The 15,429-nt window shown below is 34.2% G+C and overlaps 1 protein-coding gene across 2 annotated transcripts in view; it reads right to left on the reverse strand.

The window, feature by feature from the left end:
• Window positions 1-623: 623 nt before the first annotated feature.
• NFXL1 (nuclear transcription factor, X-box binding like 1) overlaps window positions 624-15,429 on the reverse strand; it is a 55,071-nt gene continuing 40,265 nt past the window's right edge. For both annotated transcript variants that reach the window (XM_068975251.1, XM_068975252.1), the window contains exons 18-22: window positions 14,113-14,182; window positions 8,747-8,851; window positions 4,654-4,740; window positions 3,784-3,837; window positions 624-1,765 (exon numbers count right to left, since the gene is read on the reverse strand). In XM_068975251.1, the coding sequence (XP_068831352.1) occupies window positions 1,592-1,765; window positions 3,784-3,837; window positions 4,654-4,740; window positions 8,747-8,851; window positions 14,113-14,182 (490 nt within the window). In that variant the 3' untranslated portion in view covers window positions 624-1,591. The remainder of the gene's footprint in view (window positions 1,766-3,783; window positions 3,838-4,653; window positions 4,741-8,746; window positions 8,852-14,112; window positions 14,183-15,429) is intronic.

Genomic DNA, 15,429 nt, shown 5'->3' on the forward strand with positions numbered 1-15,429 from the left:
CATCTGTTGATTGAATAAATGAATGCACAGTTGTGTGACTCTGGGCTAATTAAGCTCTGAGCTACTAGCCAATCAAATAAAAAACAGCAAACTGTGTTATTCACTCCGTCTTCTTCTGCTCACTAAATTCTTCTGCAAAACTTGGAAAGAAAACTTAGCAAGAACAGAAACCCAACGAACAGACATGAACTAATCTCCAGGTCTGTTTATTAGGCCAAGATCTTGAAATACATGAAAAGAGCTTCCAATGTGGACATCTAATCATTTAATTAATATTCGTTTTAGATTAGAGTAAGGTAATGACTTGAGTGTAAGAGCTCTGATTTAGAGCTTCTAAGACACCAACACAGTAACAACTCTAACACTGGGAAAGATTAAAAAAAAAATCTAAAATTAAAACAAAAATACAATAAAGAAAGTAATGACTGTCTTCCCACTTTAGACACCAGCTAATACCTGACTCAGGAACGTAACATTAAACAAACTGAGTTAAAGGAAGCAAAATTTTTAAATCCTTCTTAGTACTTCTACCACTTTTTAGTACCTGTCAATTACTATGTTTTGTAACAAGCATTAGAGTTTTATACATTGATAAAATTATAGGCTCCTGAATGTTTTAAATAGGAAATATTCTACATTAAAAATCTGGTATGAAAAATTTTAATTAATCGTACAAAAGTTAAATATCAAAACCATTTTAAATGACTCACAATTCAAAGAGATTCAGCTTATTGATACTTCTCTGTTAGCTTGTTTTCATAAGAATTGATTATTTCCAGCTGAAAAAAAAATCTACCAATAGGACTGTGGTAAGAAGAAATGAGAATAATGTACATAAAGTTTATAAGCCTGTGCTCAGCATATGTTGCTCATAAATATTAGTTTTTCTTTTATTATTACTTTGAAAAAATGCATAAAAGTTTTACAGAACATGCCAACTTCAGATAGAAGCTTCTTACATGAGAAATAACCACATGTAAGGAGTCTAGCCTAGCACTTTTTTAAAACAATTACATTTTCCTCTGAGGAACATACTACATAAAACAATAATAACTGATAAAAATTCCTCACTAATAAACCAACTTCTAGAGTCTAATTATATAGCTTCATGTTATAACTTAAGAGGTCCTTTAGACAATATATATTTTTTAAAAAGTACAAAGTTACATGATCAGGAAAAGTACCTTTTAATAAGTAACCACAACATTGTAAAATATTCCTCTAATTACATATATGGCTCAGTTTAATCTTAATTTTGCCAAAAAAGAAAAAGATGGCTTGAAATAGTAAATGAAATAGGTATGTTAATACAAGGAAGCACAACAACTGACAGTTACCTCGCCACTATCTATGCCTTATGAAATATTTTACAATTTCAGTCATGCTTTTACTATTAAATACTGTTATAGTGCCACTTTTAGGATGCTAATTAAGGTAAAGCTTAACATTCTATCCTTCTAACAAGAGTTCAAAGAGAATACAGAGATGAATGTGAATATATATTGTGTTCTACAGCATCTGCTTTCTAATATTCCAAATTTAACAACTTATCTAAATCTAATCTGAGGTATATTAACAAGTCAAACATTTTTTAATCCACAGCATGGGCTATGTACCATGCAAACACTACTACCACAACTGCAAACAGTGGAAAGAGGTAATATTTATATTTCTGCCATAGGGTTAGCTCAACTGCCACTTCATCTCTCTTCCTGTTCTTCTTCCGACGACCCTTCAGTCTGTTTTCAAAAGCTTCCAGTTCAGCCTAAATCAAAACAGTATCATTTTTATTAAATTCAATACACACATTGACTTGAATTTTTCCACTCAGACAAAAATAAACTGGGGAAATGTTTTAATAGTAATGTTATATAATTAATATACAGATTTGATTTTTTAAAAATACTATCTTTCCACTACTGACTGTATTCAACAAATTCAGAGTTGAGGTAAGAAGAACTGGAACTAGAGAGTGGTGAAAGAGACTATTTCAGACTGATGGCCTGCTTTTGATATTAAATATAGAAACATCTGATTTAAAATATAGATATTAGTTTTATTTAGCACCATTAATCTGTAGTTAATAGGGCTCTATAACACAGAGCTTCCAGCAAGTGCAGATAGACGACCCATTAGGATAAAGATACCTATAATCCTACTTTTACACAATGCTGGTAACAAATATTAATGACTTTTATGGAAGACATTCATGTAAGTGAATAGAAAAAGCTGCCAGAAATTGATTCCTCTCAATCAAATACATTTAAAAACAGAGTAAAAATTCTTCAGGGGAAAAATGCTTCATACTTTAAACCAAAATGACTCCTTTAGAAAGAATTATATAAAAATTCATTCTAAAAAATAACTTTAAAAAAGTTGATGACACTCATTATAAATAGTGTAGATTTTTAGTCTACTGTAAAGAACTTACTTATTAAGCTTTAATGCATGACAATATAATATTATACACTGCATTATTATTAACTAAAGCCTGGCACTTATCAACATATATATAATATTCATGCAAAAATCTATAAATGTTCGTTTAAAAGAAGGAAATAGAAACTTCAGTTAACATATCCATAACTTTGCTCATAAACCACATCTGAAGACCTAACATATATTCAATACTTAATTTAACAGAAAGTGACATTCTTCAATGAACCAAAATTTCAAAATATTCTCAAGTGGTTGTGATATACAGCAAAAGGTCAAAATATATTAAAAGCAGTCAAACTTGAGAACCACTGACACAGTAAAATAACTGATCCATAAATGATGACTCACAGTTGTCAAAAGTGGTTTAAATTATATTCTATACACTGTTTAAAAGGCAGTAAATAGAGACTACATTTAAGATTTCTCTCCATAATGGCTTATAAAAAGGAGAAGGGACACCCTAGACTATTAATAATCTCCAGGATTCCAGTCAACCCATGTTTTATTGCATTAGCTCTGATAATTTATTTTTTTTATATTAGGCAAATCAACTTTACAGAACGTAAAACATGAGAGGTTATTTTATCCCACCTTGCTACGTGAGTTATTTTTAATGCCCTCTCTCAAGACATGCAAATTTCAGTTTCTTCATTCATAATGGTGGTAGTTTACATACAATGTACACTACTTGCTAAGCACTGACGTATCTCAAAATGCAAACTGATAAAAAATTACATGTCACTATTAGAAAGTTAAGCTATCTCTTTGGAATATATGATCAATAAATATAGTATGTGAACAAACAGGAGGTATAAGAATGTACTTGTTATCTAGGTAACACATTTTATCTCGAATGCAGATAAAAATTTAAGAATTCTTGAAGGCATTCAAGAGTCTAATGGGGAAATAAGAAGGTGTATTATTAAAACAAATGTATTTGTTAGTAAACAGCACTTATCTGTCACAGACAACCTACAACTCAGTGAGATGAGTGAAGATGCGCACTCTAGGGGATGCCTTAAAACGGATGCTGCCATGTCCTGACCCCCTGTCACTCAAACTAAAAGAGGTGTTATCTCTGGAGAATGGATGAAATCGACAAGGAAGTAATTGGTAATACACAAAATACACAGAATATCTGGGCACATACAGGGTCCCATGCTTCCTTCAGAGGTTCAGGATACCTGGACCGAAACAAACAAACGGATAATTTTTGTTTTACAAGGAACTATATTTTCAGTCCAGAATTGAGCTGACCTAGTTTATATGTTTCCACATATCTTATATCTGCATAAAAACTAACAGTTATGCAAAAAGGACCTAAGTTTGGGTGTTTTCTGTTACCTGTTGTCTTCGTTTTTCCTCTTCAAGGGCAGCTTTGGCTTCTGCTTCTTTTAACTGTTTATAGACATTTAAAACTAAATTAACATTGCAATAATCACCAAATTTTATACAGAATTTTAACATCTTTCCTTCCAGGCTCCACTAACCTATAACAACTTCTGAGAGCTTCATACTGAAAATTATTTAAAGAACCATAAATGTTATACACTGAGAAGTGTTACTAGGGTACTATCTAACAGGGTGTGAGGGGAAGTAGAGTGTTATATCTTATTCAGCCGAACAACTATAAGATACTAGATCATAACACACAGAGTTACAACACAGTAAACTGAAATACTTTTAAAACTGGACTTTTACTCTTAAGTTACCATATTAAGATTACAATCAATTATTAAATATTACTGTTTGCCTAGGGATGAAATTGACCATTTTCCTAAAACGCCCTCTCTGGAAGGAAATCTTTAGTTTCAAACAAAACCAAAAGTTTATTCACTGGGTTAATGGAGGGAAATAGTGACACTAAAAGTAACCCAAACAGCAAAGAACGCTAAAATTTTATTTTTGTAATATTTTAACATAACTTTCAGGAAGCTTAAACTAACATTAAGATGAGTAACTATGTTCCAGAGTACATCTACTAACTGGTACAGAGTATGGGAAAATCTAGTACACACCAGACAATAAAGATTATATCTAGCACACACCAGCACATCTGACAGTTTTAAAATAGGCCTATACACTAGGCTTTTATCACAAAAACAAAAAAGGATGAGATTTCAAGTTCTTCATAATAAGCACATAAATTTAATGTACAAAATAAATAAGGAAAGGCCACTAACACATTAAAAATGACATTTAACTTGACATTACCTCAGATGCTTTCTGCTTCATTTCTTTGCATGTTGTGTCACATTCTATGGAAATCTGATTTTCACGTACTTTGTTGCACTGCACTTCCTACAAATAAAATTTTTTTAATTTTTACTTCAAAAGATTTCCCTCAAAGTTGTAGTAACTGCATGCCATAAAAAAGCAAAATTTCTCTAGCAGCTTAAGATTATGCCTATTATTTCATTTTTATTCTTCATTTCTCTTTATTGCTTCCTATTACTCTTCTGAAGCCTCCAGGAAGGTGCTAGAGAAGTGCCATCCAACACAGCTAGCCGAGGCAATGGAAATGTTCTACACTCACAAGGGTAGCGCTTCCCACACGTGGTGCCTGAGTACTCAAAGTGTACTGAAATCAAGGAACTGAATGTCATGTCACATATTATTTAATGTTGATTCATTAAAATTCTAATTTAAATAGTCATAAGTGGCTAGTGGCTATCACCACAGTGTGGCTCTAGAGAGTCTTTTGGAGAGCTACAAGTTTTTTTCTCAACCACTTATATTTTTTAAAAGAGCTGAGGTGAAAATCATTCTAAACCTTCTTTCTGTACTTCACTGATTCCTTAATGAAATAATAAAAAATATAGTTTTATTGATGAGGTGACATCAAGACTATAATCAATTTGTGTACTAGTAAAGTAATGCTTAAAATTCTCCAAGCCAGGCTTCAGCAATACACAAACTGTGAACTTCCAGATGTTCAAGCTGGTTTTAGAAAAGGCAGAAGAACCAATGATCAAATTGCCAACATCCGCCGGATCATCGAAAAAGCAAGAGAGTTCCAGAAAAACATTTATTTCTGCTTTATTGACTATGCCAAAAGTCTTTGACTGTGTGGATTACAGTAAACTGGAAAATTCTGAAAGAGATCAGAATACCAGACCACCTGACCTGCCTCTTGAGAAACCTGTATGCAGGTCAGGAAGCAACAGTTAGAAATGGACATGGAACAACAGACTGGTTCCAATAGGAAAAGGAGTACGTCAAGGCTGTATATTGTCACCCTGCTTATTTAACTTATATGCAGAGTACATCATGAGAAATGCTGGACTGGAAGAAGCACAAGCTGGAATCAAGATTGCCGGGAGAAATACCAATAACCTCAGATATGCAGATGACACCACCCTTATGGCAGAAAGTGAAGAGGAACTCAAAAGCCTCTTGATGAAAGTGAAAGAGGAGAGTGAAAAAGTTGGCTTAAAGCTCAACATTCAGAAACGAAGATCATGGCATCTGGTCCCATCACTTCATGGCAAATAGATGGGGAAACAGTGGAAACAGTGTCAGACTTTATTTTTGGGGGCTCCAAAATCACTGCAGATGGTGACTGCAGCCATGAAATTAAAAGATGCTTCCTCCTTGGAAGGAAAGTTATGACCAACATAGACAGCATATTTAAAAGCAGAGACATTACTTTGCCAACAAAGGTCCATCTAGTCAAGGCTATTGTTTTTCCAGTAGTCATGTATGGATGTGAGTGTTGGACTATAAAGAAAGCTGAGCACCGAAGAATTGATGCTTTTGAACTGTGGTGTTAGAGAAGACTCTTGAGAGTCCCTTGGACTGTAAGGAGATCCAACCAGTCCATCCTAAAGGAGATCAGTCCTGGGTGTTCATTGGAAGGACTGATGTTGAAGCTGAAACTCCCAATATTTTGGCCACCAGATGCAAAGAGCTGACTCATTGGAAAAGACCCTGATGTTGGGAAAGATTGAGGGCAGGAGGAGAAGGGGATGACAGAGGATGAGATGGTTGGATGGCATCACTGACTCAATAGACATTAGTTTGGGTAAACTCCGGGAGTTGGTGATGGACAGGGAGGCCTGGCATGCTGCAGTTTATGGGGTTGCAAAGAGTAGGACATGACTGAGCGACTGAACTGAACTGTAATAAAATAAGTGGTCTCTATTTTAAATAGTCTAAACTTTGCTTCTGCAGATCTTTGCCTTTTATTCATTCCATATTTCTTGCTGCCAGATGTCATTTTTGCTGTAAGTGTACCTATTGGTACCAAGTTGCTCCTTTCTCACCACACCCTCAGAAACTAGTTTTTTAGTTCAAATCTACCAGAGTAAGGAAATGAGATCATCAAATCCTGAGCAAAGGACATACACTTCAATAAAAGGACTTTATAGCACAGAATTTTGGCTGAGGTTGGTGATAAACAGCCTTGTCGTCCAACAATAGTCTAAAAGAAAAATAACATGGAGAAACATTAGAGACAAAAATAAATACTGCATGTTAGTGGATATTAAGTCTATCAGTCTGGAAGAAAGATTACAATATCTTTTCTCATTCAAAAGGTACTTATAGAGTACCTATTACATGCCAAGCACTGCATTAGGAATAGGGGATACAATAAGGAAAAAATGAATATGGTAAATGCTAAACTAATAATAATAATAATAGCAGCTGCTATTTATTAAACATAGAGTAGGCATGGTGCTAACTGCTATATAAGCATCATCTCTTTTATTCCTTTCAGTAAGTCTATGTAAACACGGTTACACACATTTCTAGCATCACAAAGCTCTTAGTCATGAACCTAGCACAAAGTACAAAGGAAGTCAAGAGGAAGGAGCACCTAAGTCCTTTCAGAAGGAGGCAGAAGGAAAGAAAATCTTCCCAAACCAAGAAATGCTTGCATGTATGCTAGTAAGCATAAACAGGATTATACAAAATGGGGCAGTAAAGGGAAAAAATTTATATTCTATACAGAAGGAACATAAATAGTATCACGTATTAAAGCAGAATATAGCCAACGTGTCAGCGCACTTAAGAAACAAATCACAGGAAGGACCAACAGGGGATATGACCACACAAGCAGGCCAAGACAGAGCCCCTCCTATGCCATAATTCTGTACATGTATACCTTATACAGTGCTTAGTTTTTACCAACTAATGAAGAAGCAGTGAAGAACTTGGGATTGGAAGTATTATGATTAGAGGCATGGAAATCTGCTATGAAGCTGTTTTCAAAGTCTAAGAATAAGCTGTTGCCAGTTCTAAGGGGTGGCAAACTGCACCTGGATAGTAAGATGAGGTGTGAGAGAAAACCTGAGAAACATTTCAGATTAAAAGTGATTTGACTGAGTACTGATTTTCATACAGAGGTGATCCCTTTAAAAACCTAAAACTTAGGGATCCAACTCCAGAAAAACTTAGGCCTATAAATTTAAATTCAGAAATAACCAATCCAGGAAATGATAGTTGGAGCTGTAAAAGCAGAAGAAAAGCAAAGGTCCTCAATAAAAGCAAAAGATTTTCAATAAATATTTGCTGAATAGATGAGTAAATGAGTAAACTGAAAGAGCAGCTTTAGCGAACAACCATAATAATGTGAAGAAAACAAGGAGTTACAACTATAGCTGAGAAAGAGAAAATCAGAAGTAAAGAAATCTTTGTAAGAATCCACAGTGTAAACAGGGAAGTCAAGGAAAAGGAGAACTGACCTGAGCCCTTTCTAAGTTTTGCCAAATGGTATGTAGTTTGCTACCACTGAGCTTTCCAACCATTAGCTTTTGCCCTTTCACTCCTCCATTACCATAACTTTATCTTTTTTTTTTCATTTTAACTGTAACTTTATCTTAAAATTAATTCTCTCCAAGTTTGAATGTTATTTTATAATTTTATAAGGCTGAGTATGTGAGGTCTTTTTAAGGTAACATTTTTACAACAGAATACTGATTATAAAAAACTTCCATAAGTAAGAGCAACAAAGATTCATTCCAGACCATTTCTTAAATCATGAAACTCACTTCGTTACTCGCACTGTCACTTATGTGGAGACTTCAAATCTAGAACACAGATTCTGTCTAAAAAACAGCACTGAACTCAGTTCCAATATAAAATAATCCTCTTTAACTATTGAATTGCAGAAAACTAGCTGCCAAACAATGCTGATTTTTAAAATAAGCATTTACAGAGATAAGCCAATAATGAAAAAACTCTACGAAATAAGAGCTTAAAATTAAAAGGCAAAAAATTAAAGTCAAAGAACTACCAAAACATACTCTCCCCACCAAAAAAAAAAGTACATAGAAAAGAATTTTTAATAACTTAAAATATTTACCTTTTTTATTCTTTTACAAGGACATCTAAGTTTCACCTTTTGGTTGCAATTAAAGGGACATTCACCAGGATGACACATTTCTTTGCATCTATGACCACAAGGAAGCTAAAATAAAACCAAAATAAAACAATTTCATATTTATAGTCATAGTCTACTTCCCCTTTCCCCCAACAACTATTTTAAGAAAAAGTCCATTACAATAGGGTCAATAAATTTTGGACAACTGGCTAAGTTTTTCATTTTTTTCTTTTAGATATAAATAATCTTAATTCCCAGAAATATTCAATATTCTACCTGGTTCCACTCCAAGAGTACACCTTACATCGCTCCTGAGGCTACTTAGAGCCCTGTGACTAAGCTCTGGCCAATGGACTGTAATCAAGAGCACCTCCACGCCTTAAAGCTTTTAAGAGCACAGGTCCATGCTCTTCCCTTCCCAGTATGCTGGAAATGAGGATATCTAGAGCAACGAGGATCCCATCAGTCAAAGAGAACAGAGCTGCCCTGCTAACTTGGGTCCCTTGGAGCACAGTGACACATCTATCTTCTCTTCCACTGTTATGTGAGAAAGAAAATTTCCTTGTCCTTAAGCCACTGTACTGTGATACAACTGCTTAGCCTTTTACTCTAAAAGCCTTGCCACTCTGAATTAAAACATACCAAACAAGTAGCCAAACCAATTCAGTAATTGCTGTGATGTCTATGTGCTCCTTTACTTTATATACTATTTTCTTATCTCAGTCAAGCTTTCAAATGAAAGGGTTCTCTTCTTTTTTCTATTCAAATCTTATACAAATTTCAAAATGCAGCTTAAATCATCATTAAAGCATGGCATGAGTTTGCCTACCTTTGAAAAACAATAATAATAATCTATTTCTAAACTATTGTGACAATGCCTGTATTATTTTCAAATTAAAAATCATTTTTAAAACCACTTCATATATTTCTGCCTTTCCAACGAGAATATAAAAGACACCCACTGGTTACCGGTTAAATTTCAAAATCATACTGCCTACAACTGAATTCCAGATGCCCTGTTGATTAGCTATGGGACCTTGGGTAAGTCATCTGACTTTTCTGTGCTTCACATCTAAAAATGGGAAGAGTAATAAAACTTTATAAAGCTGTTGTGAGGATTAAATGGGCTTAATATATTTAGCTATCTAATAAAGGTTATTATTGCAAATTAGTTAAGAGCAGTGGTTTTATATTTCTTTTTGTCTCTCATATTCATTAACAAAGTTATTTACAAATAGTGGACACCTCAATAAATATCTGAATTCTCCAAATTCTAGTCTTTATGATTCACCAGACTGATCTTTCAAATTACTGATTCTACCACCCACTTTAAGAAATTCAGAATCCTTTCCTATTGTCTTTAGTCTCTCTCGAGTATGCAACCAGCTTTCAAATTTTTTTAATTTTTAGCTGAGACATTCATACTGTCAGGCAAGTGTATGCTCCTCGGTTCTGTCTCATCACAACAAAGATTTGGAGTGACGGACATTAAAGCCCTCAGTGTGTCACAGCTCTCGGGTCTTGAGCTTGTTACAGCTCTTAGGTCTCGAACAGACCGTGTTATAGCTCTTAGACAAATCAGTGTTACAGCTCTGTTTTACAGCTCTATCTTACTTAGAAAATAGCAGGAAAATTCATCCTTGAGGTGTGAGGGCATGTCGACCCACAGATGCGAAGAGAAGAGCGCCCCAGCACACAGAGGAGAGAGAGAGAGAGACCCCTTTCCCTTTGGCTCCTCTTTTTATGTCTTTTCCTCCTCCCTGGGCCTGCCCTGTGTAAATTGGGGTAGCCAGGAGTGCTGTTTGTTCTACCTGAGATCCTCACTCCAATCTTCGGACCTTCCTTTCTTCTATTTTCTCGGGCTTTTCCCTTCCTTATCTTTTAGCCACTGCCATTCTGGACTCCTGTTTCCTATTCTAACTACCTAACAATACCAAAACTAAATTTGGATCATTCATACTGCATTTTCACTAATCCTAGCATAGTGCAATGCTACCTACTAGAATGAGTTCCACACTAGGCATTTCTGGGCCACTTCAGTCTCGTTTTTCTCTACACCTAATACTAGGCCCTCAACACAACTTAACAAGCACAATATTTATTCACTATCAAACACCTGTCTCAAGAGTATTTGTTTCAGGGACTCCCTCACCTCCCTCTCACCTTCATTCCTGCCAGTGCCTCTAGCCTGTCTTCATAAACAAGACAAACACTTGGCATTAGCTCACCATCTATCCTTTTTTCCCTTCAAAATATGTCTTTACAGCATCTTGTTCTTTCCTTAATTTTGGATGTAATTACATCAGTCATCTTCTCTGAAAGTAATTAAGCACTCTACTTTAAATCAGAGATTCTGAAGTGGAAAGTGAATAAGGAAACATATCAGAATCAGTAAGGAAAGATCTTTTTGAAATTATATTGACTCATGGCTACAGTGTGGTCTCTTACTGATCATTATTCTGTCTCTTCAGTGTGCTGGAGAGAAAGGAACTTTGGTAGACTTCTAAGATGCTATATTTTTTGACTTAGGTGGAATTATATGATGTTCAGTTTTTAACCATTTTTATACTGTACATATATGTACTATGCACTGTTGAGTGCGTAATCATTTCATTATTTAAAAAATCAAATCACATAACCATTTCCCTGTTAGATGTGCAGGCATGTATTATCTCAAAAGCCAGATTATATTCTGAAAGGGCAAAAAAGTAGTCCCAAAGAAAATTGCTTAGAATGTAAAATATATACAATGACTGTATCTTCTTCACAGCAAAAAAAAAAAAAAGACATTTTTAAAAAACATCCAACCCTGGTATTCATTTAAAGATGAGATATCCTACCCTTCGCATTTAAAGTGAGATGGTTTTCCTCTACTCTACTCAGCCCTTAATATCATTTGCTAGCACTTTGGTAAGTCAAAATAAATGGCTTACCAACAAGCAATATTGTCTAGTTCAAAATGTCTCATTTTAATCCCAATAAATTTAAAAGCTCTTTAAAAATAATTAAAGAAAGTTTGCATATCAATATTATTTGTGGATAAATACCCATATCATCATCACCATAGCTGGAACATCCATAGCATTTACCATATATTAAGATCTTTACCTGCTACTGATTCACTTAATATTCAGCACTCTGAAATGAGTATTGCTACTGCCTCCATTTTACACATGAACAATCTGATATACAGAGACATTAAATAATGTATCCAAGTAAAAAATAGAAAAGCTTGCATGGGAATGATAAAACCAAATTCAGAAATGATTTTAAAAGTAGAATTGTATATACGAGGCACGTTTTAAATAAAGGTTCAGTTCTTCACGCTATCCTTATATATTTCCTCTAAGTTTAATTCAAACTTAATTGAACAATCCAATAGACACATGGAGTGTGTATCAGAGAAGCAATGTAACTAGAACACACTTATGCCATCCCCACAGTTCACTCTTACACTCACACTCAATAGACATTTACTAGCTACCTATTAAGTACAACCAGGGACTGGATACAAAGACAAATATGACACAGTCGCTGCCCATAGGAAATCTATAGTATGGTAAGGGGAAGAGAAAACAAACAGAAATTTATCAATGCATCAGAATTTGTCATAATCCTGTATCTTAAGTCTGAGTCTAAGATTTCTGTGGCAAGTTCAGAAAGATAGTTCTTGGTTGATACCATCATAGTCTACTGGTTCTCAAACTGTACCAGACCAATATTATCATCCTTATGTACAAGCTTATTAGAAATGCAAATTCCGGGACCTCCACTCCAGGCCCACAAAATCAGGTACTCTGGTGTGGGCCCATTAACCTGTTTTAACATGTGCTTATAATGATTCTGATGCACATCAGAGTTTGAAAACCACTGCTGTAGCCTTATCAGAACATAAACTAGATTGAATTCTATTAGACATAATAATGTTCACCTGTCTACTCTGAGACTGTTCTAAACCTTAATAACCATATGGACTGTTCCCAACCTACGGATACATTTTTCAAGAAAGTCCAAGGAGACACTGGCAATAACATGGTCTCCAGAATGTCCTAGAATTAAAAAATGATGAGCATGGGAAAACATTTCTAAATAAAAAGTGCATATTCAGCTCCAGTCCCATCCAAATATCGTAACAGGATCACAAACAAATCATAACCAAAGCAATGCTAAATTGCAAATTAGTGATCCCTGACTTAAATGCTTATTTCTGACAGCAATCTCACCCCAAATTACTGTGTCAGATTAAAAATAAAACATTCTCAACTACTTATTATCTGAAACTTGAATCTGAACAATAAAATGTATTTTAACAAGGGGAAACTCAGAATTTGAAGAATTCAGAAAATTAAATTTGAAATATCCCATGCCTCAGGTTTCACTTATATAACAAAGACAGGATTTTAAAATAACCATGTATTGCTTGAAATTTCTCCCTTTTATAATCTCACGTAACTTTTAAAATTCCCAGGTCCAATTTCCAATAGTTCTTAAACAAAAATCCACAAATGTGTCCAAAGTTTTAGTTAAAAGGAAATACTGTTAATAAAAAAGGCATTTCATGCATTGATTTGCTTTTTCTTTAATCAAAGAGACAGACTACTATAGTTACGACTTTGCTGTCATCTCTTCCTGATTCTAAATAGGATAAGAAACACTTAGGTAAGTATATAAAGACAAAGAATTAAAGAAAAAAGGTGCTACTAGTACAGTTATGAGTAAAAAGAATTCCTTTATAAATCAAATAACTGTCACTTTCCTACTGCAACGATCAAAAAAGGACTGTCTTAACTTTTAAGTTGGTCAAACAGAGATAAGACTGCTTTGGTTTCTCAAAATTACTGCCAGTGATACTCAAAATTATTCCCAGTGAGTTTTTACCTTTTCACTCTGAACAATTTTTCTGAACTACTTTTGATACTTTTAGCTTGAAAACAATGCATGTACCAGCATCATAATCTCTAAAAGAAAAACTTCATACATGAATGTTTTATACTAATTCAAATAATGAGCTTTAAGGTTTATACACACACACATGTGATCTGTTTTTTCTACTGTGGATTTACTGTCCAACTGCCCATGAGCCACACAGTTCCTAATCTACTTATACTTCAAGATGGGAAAACATTAGGTCATAAAAAAATCTTCAAAGGATCGTTCCTGCTCCTACTATCCCAAAATTTTGCAAAGAGATGTGCACTTACCCTAACTACAACATGTATCAATCACATTTTGCTTTCTAGGCCCACATATCTAGTGAGTCCAGATAAGATCTAAAATAGGATGAATAAACAACAAAAGAGAAACAATGCCCAAGAAATACAATGTAAAAAACTTGTATTAAATCTTACCTCTTTAGGACACTGATTTTTGCAACAACTCAACAGATTCTTTTCATTTACATCAGCTGTGGTTATTTTTCTAAAAATATGAGAGGAAGTTTTGATGACAGTCAAAGCAAAGTCCATTTTATAGTATGGTTTTTCTAAAAACAGCTCACAAAAATAAATAAATAAATAAATAAAATAAAAACAGCTCACAATTTCAAACAGCAATGCAAGAAGCTTCTCAGAAAAACTTTTTTCAGTTGATTCTGGATTAAGCTATTTATTAATGTTAGAAAATGATTTATTTTATATCAGTTCACTTGAAATCAGTCTGTGCTTTTATATCTGATACAGGGGGTAACTCTGAAGTCATAAACACCAATGAATAAAACTACTTTCTAACAAAGAGCTAGCTGAACAGTAGATACATGAGTCAGTAACCAATGACAGTCTAAAAATCCCCATCATACATATCTCACTTTTCTCTTCTACCTTTCTTCTCTTTTCCTTTATTCTTTGTTTTCCTATTCCTTTCGCTAGACATAATTGCTAAAATACACCATAAGTTTAGCCTCACTAATGTCAAAACTATTATCTTAAGTATCTATATCAAATTAGCTAAAACTTGTACCCTAGATAACACAGGCAATTTTCTTGACAGTTTCATGTAATAATAACATCGTTTTTATACTGGCTCTGCAACTAAAGTTTTCATACTGGCTCTATATTTTCATTCTTACAAGTAAAGTGCTCCCCTCTGAACTTAAAGAGATAATTTTGTTCCTGTTTCTCATAATTAGAAACAAGTTTTTCAAGGCCTGTATTTTTTATAACTAATTTCTATAGAAGAAACTGCATGAAGCAAAAAATGACTAAAAGGAAAAGATGGCTTAGGAAATGGAAAGTAAATGAAATTATCAGAAAAAATACTGACTGAAGAATTCTGTATAAAACCATGGATTCAAGAAAAGGAAAAAAGAACTCTATAGCTGTGGTAATGGAAACCACTTCCAATCCATCTACCTCCAAACATTTCTACCCAAAATCATTCAGCTCATTAATAACAAACAGAATCACCGAAATTCCATGATGTCAGCAAAACTAGAAGACAGAAATTTCTACAAATTGCAAATGACCTGTAAGTAGACAAATAAACACCAACTCCTAGCAGAGCTATTTCTCAAGCTCCCATAGCAAATCTTTACAGACAGCTTGGTAGAGTTGTGGAAAAAATGAGAGGTATGAGAAGACAGGGAATGAGCTAATGTTGTACCAGGAAGAAAAAGTCTACCACAAATGTAAAAATACTGAAAAAGTCTTGGTAAATCAAAGCAAGAGAAG

Source organism: Capricornis sumatraensis, chromosome 7 (assembly GCF_032405125.1).
Source record: "Capricornis sumatraensis isolate serow.1 chromosome 7, serow.2, whole genome shotgun sequence".
Taxonomy (NCBI): domain Eukaryota; kingdom Metazoa; phylum Chordata; class Mammalia; order Artiodactyla; family Bovidae; genus Capricornis; species Capricornis sumatraensis.